Source organism: Mus caroli, chromosome 7 (assembly GCF_900094665.2).
Source record: "Mus caroli chromosome 7, CAROLI_EIJ_v1.1, whole genome shotgun sequence".
Taxonomy (NCBI): domain Eukaryota; kingdom Metazoa; phylum Chordata; class Mammalia; order Rodentia; family Muridae; genus Mus; species Mus caroli.
Genome location: NC_034576.1, coordinates 18,626,875 through 18,641,127, shown reverse-complemented (window position 1 = coordinate 18,641,127; position 14,253 = coordinate 18,626,875). Strand labels below are relative to the sequence as shown.

Genomic DNA, 14,253 nt, shown 5'->3' with positions numbered 1-14,253 from the left:
TACCCACTGAGCCATCTCACCAGCCCAGGACTCCTATTTCTTTTGAGTCAGAGTCTCACTGTGTAGCCCAGGCTGTCTGAGGAACTGGTGACTCTTGCCTGAGCCTCCAGAGTGCTGGCATCAGCTGGCAGGAACACACCACCCTATCTGGCTCTAGACAACTTTTCCTTCCCACTTCCCAGCCCACGTAAGCTTTCCGAGAGACCTGGGGCAATTTTAGTGTCAGTGAAACCCATTCCGCACTGAGGTCCTGAGCCACTTTGTCTTATAAGGGATTCGTCAGCCCATGCACAACTCGACTCATGCATGAAAGGAACGAGGCAGCCCTGCTTACCACATCCACTTGGACCAGCAGCACACGCAGGGCGAAGTTCTTCCCCAGGCTCTGCAGCCGCTCATGGATGTAGTCTGGATGGAGGTTATGGTAGCGGAGGCTGGTGGAGGCAGGAAGGGGACAAGCTGAGTGTCCCAATGTTTCCGAGGCTCCACACATCCTTATGTACCTTACTGGCATCCAGAGGTTGGTACTTATTAGCACAGCAAAGGGGACAACCTTGCCGGAGGCCCAGGGAAGTCAACTGACCCGGATGGACTTCTAGGGAAGGCAGCCAGCTGGAGTATTCGGGGACACTGGACACTTGGCTTCTTCCCTCAAATCATGGTCCAGCTCTTCTCCCTCAGACCCAGAAATACAGACCCAGGCTCCTCCCTCCCCATACCCCATCTTCCAGTCCTCAGACCCAGGGTCCAGCCCCACCTACTCTTGTCCTGGATAACTGTAGGCCACAAAGCCATGCACAGGCCCAGAGCCCACAACACTGAACCCCACTTCTTCCACTCAATGCTCAAAATGCCAAAATAGTGAGGCAGGACCCTCCCCCTTCAGAGCCCCTGGAGCTCACCTGAGGAAAAGGGCGCAGGTGCTCTGGCCCAGCACATAATCGGGAATCACCTCACCAAATTCCCAGGGCACATTTCGCACAAACTTCAACACGGGGTTGCCCCTCTGTCCAAGGGAGAAAGGCAGAAGCCACTTATCGGGGTGACCCTTGGCCTAAAGTGAAGGCTGGACCCTCCCCCACCTCTTCCCGTCCTAAACCCCACCATCTTCTGGGGTCTTTTACAGGTTCAATTCCCACACTCCTCAGCCTGGAATCTGGATGTTAGCCCCCCACCCTGCCCCCAGGCCTTTACCACAGCCCCCCCACACTCCCCTTTACCCTCTGTCCTAGTATCAATCCATGCTGCTGTCTGCTGGTCACCAGCCCTCACTGCAACCTTAGCAACATCACACCTGCCCCTCCCAGGGAGAGTCCGACATCAGTGCCCCAGGCCAGTCCTACTTCTCTGGTGGAATCTGGACCTTGTCCACAGCCCTCCTCCACCTTCTCCACAGCACCTCCCTGGCCGAGGCCACCATCACACTCCCTGAGGTCACCTTGTAAATAGTGATGGGCGGTATCATCTAGGCTCTGCCATGGCTGAGTTCCCGGGAGGTAGAGGGCCCTCCAGTTCCCCTCCCCAGCCCAAGGCCAAAGCGCTCGGGCAGCCCAGGCTCCAATCCATCCAGGAAGCATAGAGAACACACACTGTCCCCTATGCTGGGACACAGCAGTGACCAGGCCAGGCTCAGTTCTCATGGACTCTGCCCCCAGTTCCAGATGTGTCTCTCCTGAACCCCTGGACCATCTGCTCCATGCACCCTCACCCGGATTCTTGAGACTTCTGGAATTTCCTGACTCACAGATAGCATCTAGCATGGACTTCCTAAGGCCCGAGGGACTCCTGAGGGAACGGGACACCTTGTGTTCTCCTGGGTGACTCATAGTGCTCCTATTTGGCCCAGAACAGACCTAGAGGACCCATGCTCAGAATTCAGGGTTGGGAATTGTCTGCCCCAAGCCCACCTCCACAGAGGAAGGGCTCAAGGTTCACCAATAGCTAGGGATGGCATCTATCCAAGCCTGTGTCATAATTCTACTGTAACCCAAAAGCTTCCCTGTAGCATGGGCATTCCCAGAGGGCTGGAGTGTGGCAGCTCCGGGCTATGCCCCTTCCCAGGCCATAACACCCTAGGCGTGAAGTGAACGGAAGAGTTAATGCATAAAGGAGTGAATGGATGCACCAAGTCATTCCCTCAAGCTGCCACAGACATCAAAAACCTCCGTCCTAAAGCGGGGTAGGAGGCTGGGTGGGGTGGTACACGCCCTTAGTCGGAGGCAGACACAGGTAAGGTCTCTAAGTTTGAGGCCAGCCATGCGACATCAACTTGGACAGTATTTCAGTAACTTCAGAGGTTCTCCCTATAGGTTCCGAGGAAATGATCAGACCTGGGGACAGGAGCCAAGCTGCCTAAACAGAGTGATAGCCCTAGCAGGGAGGGTTGGGGCACCCTGAACCCATGAGCTCATAGGCCAATGCATGAATGGTAGGGTATCTATAGGAAGGAATAAATGAATGAATGAAGGGGTGTCTATATGAATGAATGAATGCAGAAATTAATGAAGTGACAAATGCATGAGGAAGGCATGAGTAAACAGAGCGTTTGAACATCAGCTCTCCTTCCACCACTCCCAACAGTGATCCCTGGAACAGACTTTCCCATCAGAACCCCCATCCATCCCCCACTCTCACCTGCCTCGGGCTCACGATGATGCTATTAGACTTTGCTCCTGTTTTCAGGGTCTGGCTGGGGTTCTCTCCTGTCGCAGGTTCAGAGCCTGTGGGCACTGTGGCCCCAGCCCCTCCTGGAGGCTGGGTGATGGCGTACTCAGCATACGTCTGAGGGGCCACGTGGGCTGCGGTTGCTGGGGCGGTGGGATTCCGTGACGATCTGAATAAGGGCTTGACCTGTGGAGAGAAGGGAGGACTGGGGATGAGGAAGAAACACTGGAGTCCTCCCCCTCCTCCCAGATGCTTCCCGGGGCTAAGAATAAGCAAAGGCTGGGGCTATGGCTCGGTTGTGTGTCTCAGTGAGCCAGGCACAGTGGTGCACACCTGTCATCCGAGCACTCGGGAGGCAGAGGCCGAGATGCTCTAGGCTGTCCCTATAGCTCTGCCTCTGGGCCCACCCTCCTGTGGATGCAGCACCCATCTGCTTGGGCTCCTCGGCTTGCTCACCTCAGAGCCTCTGGACTGGCTTCCCCTCCAGTCAGTTGTCCCACGGCCCATTCCCTTATTACTCTTCCTGGCCAAATCCTTCAGAAGACGTCACAAGTACAGGGTCTTTTTTGTTGGTGGTTAGTTTTTTGAGACAGGGTTTCTCTGTGTAGCCCTGGCTGTCCTGGAACTCACTTTGTAGACCAGGCTGGCCTCGAACTCAGAAATCCACCTGCCTCTGCCTCCCGAGTGCTGGGATTAAAGGCGTGCGCCACCACACATGGCCTGTTGTGCTTTGTTTTTGAATCAGACTCTCACTATGTAGCTCAGGCTAGCCTGGAACTTGTGATAGTCCTCCTACCTCAACATCTCCAATGCTGGGATTTGAAGTGTTTGCCAACATGCCTGACTCAGATGTCTTTCTTGTTTCTTAAGATCTACTTATTTTTATTCATGTATAAGTGTGTGTGTGTGTATGCCATGTGTGTGTGCCCATGTGTGGTGTGCCTATAGAAGCCAGGAGAAGGTGTTGGGTCCCTGCAGTGGACTTACAGGTAATTGATTGTCTGACATGGGAGCATGAACCAAATCTAGATTCCCTAGAAAAACAGAAAATCCTTTTTCTTTTTTTTTTTTAAAGACTTTAGCGATGGGCATTGATGTCTCATACATTTTTTTTTAAAGATTTATTTATTTATTATCTATAAGTACACTGTAGCTCTCTTCAGACACACCAGAAGAGGGCATCAGATCCCACCCATTATAGATGGTTGTGAGCCACCATGTGGTTGCTGGGATTTGAACTCATGACCTCTGGAAGAGCAGTCAGTGCTCTTAACCATTGAGCCATCTCTCCAGCCCCGGCTCATATATTTAATGCCTACCTCAAAACCAAAACCAAACAAAAAGAGCCCAAGCAACCTTAGAGAATGCCTCATCTAAGCAGCTTCCATGTTTCCTTTTAAAGCCTTCAGATCCTTATGTTCTTAGCATTGAGTGTTTTGCCTGCGTGTATAGACATGCACCATGTACACTCTTGGTTGCCCTCAGTGGTCAAGAGGGCACTGGATCCCCTGGAACTGGATTACAGCCGGTTGTGAGTCACCATGTGGGTTGCTGAACCTGGGTCCTCTGCAAGAGCAACTAAATGCATTTCACTGCTGAGCCGTCTCTCTAGGACACCGATTTCTCTTTCTTAGAGGATAAAAACTTCCATTTCTAGCCTTTGGTGGTGGCCGCACACCTTTGATCCTAGCACTTGGGAAGCAGAGAGAGGCAGATCTCTGTGAGATCCAGAACAGCCAGGGCTACACAGAGAAATCAAAGAACCTAGATAGATGGATAGATAGACAGACAAACAGCCAGTTTCCAACTCTTAAATGTCAGAGCCAGAGCCAGGGAGACGGCTCAGTGGACAGTGCTGCCTGGCACCTAGGCTTGAAGCCTGAGAGGTACCAGGTGGAGGCAGAGAATTGACCTCCGCAAGTACACCCCCAACCCACACTACATAAAGAAATGTAAAAGCAAAGCAAAATAATAACAGAAAAAGGTGTCAGATCCAAATCCATATCTTGAAAATCCAGAATACTGGTTATACAAAACCCATAGCTGAGTTTAGTGTTGTGAAACGCACCTGGAAGTTCCTATCACTTGAGAGATGGAGACAGGAGGATTGCTGCAAGTTTTAGGTCATAGCAAGGCTCAAGAAAGAAAAAAGAAAGAAAACAAAGAAGGAAGTGGGGGGGGGGGCAGGCAAGATGGCTCAGTGGGTAAAGGTACTTCCCAGCTTCATGACCTCAGTTCAGTCCTGAGGATCTACACAGTACAAGGATAAAACCAAGTCCCACGAACAAAGTCCCATGGGTTATCTTTTGCCCTTCACAGGAGCTTCACAGCACTCATCCATGTGTGTACACACAGCATAAAGACATGTTTTAGAGGCCAGAGAGATGCCTTCGCAGTTAAGAGCACTGGCTGCTCTTCAAGAGGATCTGGATTCAATGCCAGGTCTACGGAAGCCAATGACTTCTTCTGGCCTCTGCAGGCCTACATGCATGTAGTGCACAGACATACAAGCATGCAAAACATCCACACAAAACCCAAAAGGATGTTCCATTGCTATAACCCCAGCACTTGGGAAGTGGAGATGGGAGGAACTGGATTCAAGGCCAACCCTAGCTACACATCAACTAAACAAACAAAAGCCAACACTGGCCATTGCCTAGCTACCAGCCTCTCCCTTAACCACCCTGTCATGCCATTTTACCAACGGGCAAACCGAGGATTGCAGAGCATGGCAGGTTATTTTTCCAAAGCAACCCAAGCCTAAACTCACACCGTAGTCCCAGGGATCCTTTTCACTTCCAAGAGCTCCCAAGTCTTCGCTCTTACCCCTGCAGAAGGCACCTCGTCTTCCTCCAGTGGGATAACAAACTTCCTCCTGGTGGGTGGTCCTGAGGGCTGTGGCCGAATTTCCTCGTCCTTCCCAGGGTCCATCTGGGGCCTGAAAGGCGTAGCGACATCGTCGTAGGCATTTCCATATTCCAGAGGGAAACTCTGGCTCACAGTGGTATCCCCACCCCACCCCACCCCACCCCACAAAAGGTTGCACGGTTCGCTAGCGTTAGGTTCCAGAAGACCGCCCCTTTCCTCCTGCTCACTCCGGATTGGTCTACGGGCCTTATAGACCCGCCTACACGCTATTACTCCCGCACGACACTCGCTCAGAGGCAATTGGCCCCGCCCCTAGAGGCACGCCTGATGCGTTCGCCCCGCCCAGTCCCGGCCTAGTCTCAGCCTCCGCATTGATTGGCTTCTTCCGCTGCCAATCATCAGTCCCCGGCCTCCATCCACCTCCACCCTGTCCCTCTCGGTCTTAGCTCTGCGTCTAAGCACCGCCAAAACTCACCTGGTCTTTCCCGATGCCTAGAAGGAAATACCACGGGGGGAAACACAATGCCAGCACGGCCAGCACAACCCCTGCTAGACTCACTTCCGGCCGCTCTGACCCTTCGCTCGTCTCGCTGCTCCTCGGAGGAGTTAGAGCGGGTAGCTCTATTCGCGCTGCTCTCTATGGTCCTGGAGGACCGCTGTGGTTTGGGGCGGATGGAAGCTTGTGCCTCTCGGTACCTGGGAGACTTTGACTTCAAGTAGTTGTGTTCCAAGGCTCTCTTGAGCGCTTCCCAGACTCCAGATCCCGCTCAGTGATGATCAAAGGAGGTGGGGGAGGGAAAGGAGAGAGAGAAACAGAGAGAGAGACAGAGAGAGACAGAGACAGAGGGAGGAGGGAGGCGAGATTTCAGAGGACGCCCTCCCTGTAAGCGTGGGTGGACTCAGCCCACAGACATTGACTCACTCATTCTAAGCCATTCCCCATTTGCATCCCAAGGACTGATACCGACAGCTGTGGCTTAAAGTCCAGTGGGACAGTCAGACAGGGACAACCCAGAGCGGGGCAGGGTGGGGAAGGGAGAGCCCAGAGGGAGGTCATTGAGCCCGTGTTAGGGGGAGCACCTGACCCAGCTGGGGTGTCAGGACGGGCTTCCTGAAGGAAGGGACACCTGTGCTCCGAGACCTGGGCCCCATGGATGACTTAGTATTACTCATTTCCTGGAAGGACAGTTTCACCCCGTTCCAACTTGTAGTTCTGTGATTGCTAAGGAAATAGTTTAATGGTTTTATATATTTTGTGTTCTTGCTCATTTCCTTTGCCTATTCCTTTTAACAAAGATTGGCTCATATCCTTTGCCCATTTTTTCGAAATGAGCAATTCAACGGTTTTTAAAATTAAAAAGGGGGAGGAAAAGGAGATGAGCATCTTTTGATTACTGCCCATTTGTTGGAGTGATGCTTAAGGGCTGATGCTGTTAGTCACTTCAATAGGCTGCAAATCTTTCCTTCGAGTTCATATTTTTAAAATTCTCCATTTAAAATTTTGCATGCATTTACCAACGTGTTCTCCATTTTCTTTTTGGTCTTCGTGTATTGAGAGAGGGCACGCCCTAAGGTCATCATATGTAATCCCTCTATATCTTTTTTAATGTGTTCCTAGTTGTGAGGTGTGTGTGTGTGTGTGTGTGTGTGTGTGTGTGTACAGGCACATGCCTACGCTGTGAATTCTAGGCAGAGACACTACTATTGAGCCATGGACCCAGGCCTTTGGAAGTATGATACAAAACAGAACTATTAATAGTAGCCAGGCGAGATGGCTCACACATTTAATCCCAACAACTCGGGAGGCAGAGACAAGCGGATCTCGGTGAGTTCGAGGCCAGCCTGACCTACAGAGTGATTTCCAGGTCAGTCAGAGCTACAAAATAAGACCCTGACTCAAAACTAGTTAATTTATTAAATTTAATAGTAAGTAACCCTTGATCCTAGGAAGGAAAGGAGCCAAGGAATCAGAGTGCCGTGCATAAGCCTAGCCACCAGAGGGCGCGCCTGAACCGTGTGTTCTGTGAAGGAGGCGCTGACAGAGGCAAGTACCCACTGAATGCCTTAGTTTCTCTACCTGGAATCATTTGCTGAGGTTAAAAGGGTGCAGTAAGACAGCAGTGAGTGGTGGCAACCACCAGCACACATGTAAACCCAGCACCGAGAACGCTGAGGCAGGAGGACTGGGGCAAGTTCCAAACTAGCTTGTGTCCTACTTAGTGACTTCCAGCCCAGCCTGTGCCACAAAGCAAGACCCTGAACAAAATAAACAAAAAACCAAAACCTCTGGATGTATTGGTGTCAACCCCAACACTGGAGAAGCAGAAGCTGGCGATCTATGTGAGTTCAAGGGCAGCCTGGTCTATACAGTGACTTCCATATCAGCCAGGGATACATAGGAAGATTCTCCCACTACCCCCTCCCCATGAAAAAAGACTGGAGAAATGGCTCAGAAGTTAAGAATACTGACTACTCTTGCTGAGGACTGGATTCACAGCATTCACAACCATCTGTGACTCCAGTTCCAGGGGATCTGACGCCCTTTTCAGACCTCCTAAAGTACCAAGTACACAGAACACTCATACACATAAAACAAAATAGAATTACATGCCATTTAAAAAGTAAAATACAAGGACGCGTGTCTCTGAATCTCTGAAATGTCAGAGAGCGAGCGTGTGTGAGATATCAAGCTAAGTAGAATCCTAACTCAGTTTCTCCCACAGGGCAAAGGTATCCCAAGTCTTGAACCTGCAACTCTCGTCTCTACCGCCAGGGGTCGCCTGCGCCCCGCTATTATAGGATTCTCGGATGGGTTGGGAAGGACCACGCGGGATGCTCAGGACCCAGCGGGAAGGCGGCGAGCATCCCTACCGCAGCCAACCTGCGTCCCGACCGCCCACGGCTGTGACTTTGAGTCGTTTGCATTAGTCAAGGGCGGGAAAAGTTCCTCCTAGTTCTTCAGCATCCCTAAGTTTGCTTTCTGTGTTCAATTTCTGCACGGAGCCTTGCATATCCAGATCGAGGTCCTCACACTCGTTGGGGTTTTGAGTTCAAATGATCCCACTTTGAGTTCAAATGATCTCTCTTAGCATCCCGGTCAAGCTTTCCTCCTGCGTTTCTTCCTCCTGTATCAACTAGGGTTCCGTTCCCCTCTGCACTCCAGAAGGGATGGAGAACTGGGGGCTTGGACTAAAAAGGAGCTGGACAGCTGGAGACCCTCAAAGGTTCCGCCTGAGGCGGCGAGGGTGGGGGACCGCAATGACCAGGCCGGCGTCCCCACCCGCCTCTAAACTTAGCCGCGGTGACGGCGATCGCGGCGGGCCGGGGACACAGGGGGCCCGAGCAGAGAGGGGGGCTGGCTCGCCTCGGCTGTGAGAGCTTCTATTTATAGTGCCCGGAGCCCGAAATAGCGTGGAGCAGAGCGGCCTGGATGACGCGGGAGCCGCCCGGGGCTGACTCACCCGGCCCGGAGTGGAGGCCCCCGGATGGGGGGACAGTGGAGCGCACCGGACCCGACCCCCGCGCCTTTCACGGACACCTCTTCTACTAGTGCACCTCAATGTGTCCACTGGGACAATATGTCCGTGGATGAATAGATACACAGCAAAAGATGTTTGTAGCATGAGGCACTGCGGTTGGATTAGGGGAAGAACTTCCACCAAAGAAATTGGACCAGGTAGGCACACGTGCTTCTCACTAGGAGGAGTACTGAAATGTTTTAGACATGGCGGCACAGACACATTGACCACAGACAGCCAAAGTTCCATAACGTGTCTTCTGTACTGCCCCACCCCCACCCCCTGGAATGTTCCTCCTGCCTGGAGTGCTTATCCCTGCCTCCAGACTTGAGAACTCATACGCTTACTTTAGAGCACTGTCCCTCTGACCTAGTGGCCTGGGATAAATGAGCGGTGCCCAGGGCAACACGAGACAGAGCTAAAGATAAATTTAATCTAGTCGATTAGCATGGATTGAAAAGTGATGGCAAGAAGGAAAAATGGATCCAACAGCAGCTTGCTTTCTGTCCCGGCAGCAGGTGCCACAGGCAGGTGTGGCCCGGGAGCCTCGTTTTAACCCCAGGAGGGGCGCACTGCAAACCATGGTTAGTGCTGACTGTCGCCTACACCTGGGCCACCTGGTCCTCAGGTCATGGGGGTCCTAGCATTGGGGCCTTAGGGAGTCCGGGAGAGGTGTGATTACCAAAGTACAACCCAAGGCGCCCTCAGCCCCGCCCCCCTTAAGGACACAATCACGTGTAGACACAAAGCAGACTTTATTGTGCTTCTTTGCTGAGTTTATGGAGCCTGCAGGGAATCACAGCAGACCAGACACAGACATAAACGGGAGAGAGAAGGGTGATGGCTCATTGAAGCCCAAGGATAGTGTCTTGCAAAGACTTAACAAGTCTAAACTGGATGTGGAGGCAGGGACTCAGATGCGAGCCCTCCCCAGGGGCTGAGGCCAGAGGACGAAAGGGTACAGACCAACTTGGGCTACTCAACAAGACCCTGTCTTCATAAAGTCAAATAATGGCCTTAGAATAGCTCTGTTGGCAGAGCATTTGCCTCACGTCGACAACGTCATGGGTTCAATCTCCATCACTGCATAAACTGGCCATTCAGAAAAGGCTGCATAAAACAGTCTGCCTCAAAAAAAAAAAAAAAAAAAAAAAAAGTTAAGTATGGAACCAAACAGGTAAATAGTACTGCACTCTTGGTTAGATCTACAGCATGCTAAAAACAGCAAAAACAGTGACACTTCTGACTGAGTTCTGAGGCATGTGGCCTTTTAGTAAACTGTACAATGTCGGGTAACGTGAAATTTATTACTTTAATGAATTGTTGCATGTCTCTTGGATTTATCCTTTTTCTTTCATATGTATGTATGTATGTATACATATGTATGTATTTGAGACAGAGTCTCTCTATGTAGTCCAAGCTAGCTGGAACTCCTTATGTAACTCAGGTTAGCCTTGAGCTTACAGAGATCCGCCTGCCTCTGCTTCCCAAGTGCTAGGATTAAAAATGAGCACCACCATAACTGCCCAGACTTTTTATTATTTATTATTATTATTATTACTACTACTACTCTTTTTCTTTATTGTAAGTTTGTATGTGTGTGTGTGTGTGTGTGTGTGTGTGTGTGTGTGTGTATGTGAATGCAAATAACAAAGGATGGAGGTCAGAGATCAAGTTTATGGAATCAGCTCCCCTCTTTCATCTTTACATGAGTTGCCTGGTTTGGATGGCAAACATCTGCCAGCGAACCATTTTTCCAGCCCAACTCTTCTCCCCACCATGTCACCCTCTCTGCCTCTCTGTCTCTGTCTCTTTGTCTCTATCCTTCTCCNCCNCCCCCCCCCCGTCTCTCTCTTTTCTTCCTCTGTTTCTCTCTCCTCTCCTCTCCCCCCCACCCCCGCCCCGTGTCTAACACACACCAGACTAACCTCAAACTCTCTGTAGCTACGTAGCTAGAGACAACTTTCAATTCCCAATCTGCTGCCTCTCCTCTCCAGTACTGGGATGACAAGTTCAACCACATTGGTTATGCCACGCAGGAGGCAGGAAGTTTCACCCAGGCTAGGTGAGCACTGCGTCCACTGAGCCTCATGCCCAGCCTGGGGCTTCTGATTCTGTAAATAAATAAACTGGGACTCGGGAGGAAGGGGGCAGCTCCAGGGCTAGCATCAGAACCAGAGCAATCTTCCAGACTGTGGCCTCCTGTCACTCAGAACGTCAGGCCACTGTCTCTGATGTCCTGTCTCAGATGGAGGACATTCTACAGATGTGGCTGTTTTATTGTTTTATAATACTAGCTGTTATTTTTTACGTTTATTTGTGAGGGGACATGTGCACAGCACTCACATGCAGTACAAAGAACAATGTTTTTTTTTTTAAGATTTATTTATTATATGTAAGTACACTGTAGCTGTCTTCAGACACTCCAGAAGAGGGCGCCAGATCTCGTTACGGATGGTTGTGAGCCACCATGTGGTTGCTGGGATTAGAACTCTGGACCTTCGGAAGAGCAGTCGGGTGCTCTTACCCACTGAGCCATCTCACCAGCCCCAAGAACAATGCTCTTACGAGTGTTTTTCTCCCTCCTTCCTTCCACGACACAGGACCTGGAGGTTGAACCCAGACTAAGCACCATGCTTGGTATCAAGTGTCTTTATCCACTGAGCCATCCTGCTGGCCTGGTGACTTTTATTTCATTTCATTTTGTTATGTTTTGTTTTTTGAGACAGGGTTTCTCTGTGTAGCCCTGGCTGTCCTGGAACTCACTCTGTAGACCAGGCTTGCCTCAAACTCACAGAAATCTGCTTGCCTCTGCCTCCCAAGTGCTGGGATTAAAAGTGAATGATACCACTGCCTGGCACCTGGTGACTTCTTTGTATTTAATTCATTCATTCATTCATTCATTCATTCGGGACAGGGTCTCTTGTAGGCCAGGCTGGCCTTGACTCTTGGTCCTCCTACCTCACAGCCTCAAGTGCTGGGATGACTGGTGTAGATGACATCAAGTCTGGCTGTGTTCTGTTTCATTTTGCAACAGGACTTTGCCATAGAGGCCCGGCGGCTGGCCCAGGAAGAAACCAAACCCTCCCCAAATACCAGCAAAACTCCTTCATCAGCTTCCCAAGTGGTGAGGTCATAGTGGGAGCCACCATCCTTGGCTAAAGTGTTGGGTTTCCTTGACAATTTTACTGTGTTAGAGAGAGTGGGGCATGGGCATGCCTTGGCACACCGTGGAGAGAGGCAGCTCTCGCCCATATTTACATGGGTTCCAGGATCTGTCTCAGGTTTTCAGGCTTTCCCGGCTCGCACCTTTACCCTTTTCCCTGCTGAGTTATCTCCCAGCCAGAATCTGAGGTTTTAAATTGCTTTGCTTTCTCCCCTCCCCACCCCCAAAACAGGGTCTTCTTGCCCTGTAGCCCAGGTTGGGCAGGAACAGCTAACAGTCATCTCTCAAGCTCTGGAGAACTAGGTAGAGAGTTCTCTTCATAAACTGTAGACAAATGTAACTCTGTTGAGAATGTTACAGAAACCAGCAAAGCGGAGAGCCTGGGAGGTGTGGCTCAGTGGGAAGGCCTCTGCTTAGAGTCCCCTCCCCTACCCCTCCCCTCCCCTCCCCTGTTGGTTCCTCCAAAAAAAAACTCCTGTTGCAAAACCAAACAGAACACAGCCAGACTTGATGTCATCTACACCAGCCATCCCAGCACTTGAGGCTGTGAGGTAGGAGGACCAAGAGTCAAGGCCAGTCTGGCCTACAAGAGACCCTGTCCCGAATGAATGAATGAATGAATGAATGAACTTTAGGAGCTTTGCTGAGCTGTGGTACCCTTTAGGGGTGCAACAGTGGAGGAGGCGCAGATGCTCTCTGTGGCCAAAGAAAACTCAAAGGAGGAGTCTCGCTTCAATGGGGGGCGCTTGGGCAGGCTGAGTCTATGCTGCAGTTTAAGAAACAGGCTAGCAAACAAATCAAATCACTAGAGAGGGCCTTGGAGGTTGGGTCAACCATGCAGTGCTCACCCATCTCTTTAGAAGCTCTGAGTTCTGCCCCAAGCACCATAACAAAAAGAAAATAGGCTGGGTGCAGTGCACGCCCTTAGTCCCAGCACTCAGGAGGCAGAGGCAGGTGGATCTCTGAGTTTGAGGCCAGCCTGGGCTACAGGGTGGGTTTCAAGATAGCCAGAGCTACACAGAGAAACCCCGGGTTGTTTGGGTTTTGGGGGAGGGTGGCGATTATAGAAAGCGTTGGTGAGAGTAGACCTTGAGATCTGTGACAAAGAACAGTGACAGGCTGATACCTCTGGCTTCCTTCATCCCATCCATCCGGGGTAGACTCCGAGGGGGCTCAGGGGCAGACTGCTTTCAGAAAGTGGAGAGCATGAGTTTCCATCTCAGATTTGCTCAGCCTCGGCTTGGTTCCCTCCGGAGCCGGGGAGATCACAACATCCCAGCTCCTAGACACCTCTCTGCAGCAGCGGTGGTAATAATGGTGACTGTTTTAAAGTAGCAACCGCCTGTCACCCAGCAGCCGCTCCCTGCCAAACTGTGGGCTGAATGCCTCCGCCACAAATGCTCGCCCTCACCCTGGAAGGGAAGGTACTGTTTGTTCTCTTATGTTTAACACGGAAGGAAACCTGTCCTGCCTTCCCCTCCTCCCAGCCACAGGGGCCAGAATGCTCAGGCTGCAGTTCTATCTGTGCCAGTGCACCTTGCTCGGGAGGCTCGCATCCCAACCCTCAGCTCACAGGGTTACCTTGAGTTCCATCTATCCTACCTTTGTAGGCAAATTCACCTCACATGACCGGCCCAGCCCAATCCTCTGCCCACAAGTGACCGGGATTGATTCAGGAGCAAGCATGTGACCCTGTTGGGGGTCAATGAATGATGGCTGAGGCAGGAGAATTGGACAGCTACGTGCTAGCTTGGAGGGCACAGTGAGCTCTTTCCTAAAATAGTGCTAACATTAGATGAAATAACGGCTTATTGGGTGAGTCCTCGCCTAGGAACCATGAAGCTCTGGGTTTGGTGACACAACCTTGTTCTCTCACTGAAGAGGGAATCTTTTGTGCAATGTATGGACGCTTCACCTGTCAATAAAAAATAAAAAAGTAGGGGCTGGTGAGATGGCTCAGTGGGTAAGAGCACCCGACTGCTCTTCCGAAGGTCCGGAGTTCAAATCCCAGCAACCACATGGTGGCTCACAACCATC

The 14,253-nt window shown here is 51.2% G+C and overlaps 1 protein-coding gene and 1 long non-coding RNA gene across 3 annotated transcripts in view; both read right to left on the bottom strand.

Annotated features, from left to right (window-relative positions):
• Ercc1 (ERCC excision repair 1, endonuclease non-catalytic subunit) overlaps positions 1–6,342 on the bottom strand; it is a 12,181-nt gene extending 5,839 nt beyond the window's left edge. The window contains exons 1-5 of one of the 2 annotated variants that reach the window (XM_021166818.2): positions 6,008–6,342; positions 5,491–5,602; positions 2,635–2,850; positions 903–1,006; positions 335–434 (exon numbers count right to left, since the gene is read on the bottom strand). In XM_021166818.2, coding sequence (XP_021022477.1) covers positions 335–434; positions 903–1,006; positions 2,635–2,850; positions 5,491–5,595 — 525 coding nt within the window. In that variant the 5' untranslated portion in view covers positions 5,596–5,602; positions 6,008–6,342. Of the gene's footprint in view, positions 1–334; positions 435–902; positions 1,007–2,634; positions 2,851–5,490; positions 5,664–6,007 lie in introns of those variants that run through there. The other variant, XM_029479837.1, reaches the window with a different exon arrangement.
• Positions 6,343–9,823: 3,481 nt separating this feature from the next.
• The window catches only part of LOC115031547, a 7,300-nt gene continuing 2,870 nt past the window's right edge, over positions 9,824–14,253 (bottom strand). Inside the window, exons 2-3 of the long non-coding RNA XR_003837211.1 lie at positions 13,343–13,628; positions 9,824–10,174 (exon numbers count right to left, since the gene is read on the bottom strand). This is a non-coding gene — a long non-coding RNA (uncharacterized LOC115031547). The remainder of the gene's footprint in view (positions 10,175–13,342; positions 13,629–14,253) is intronic.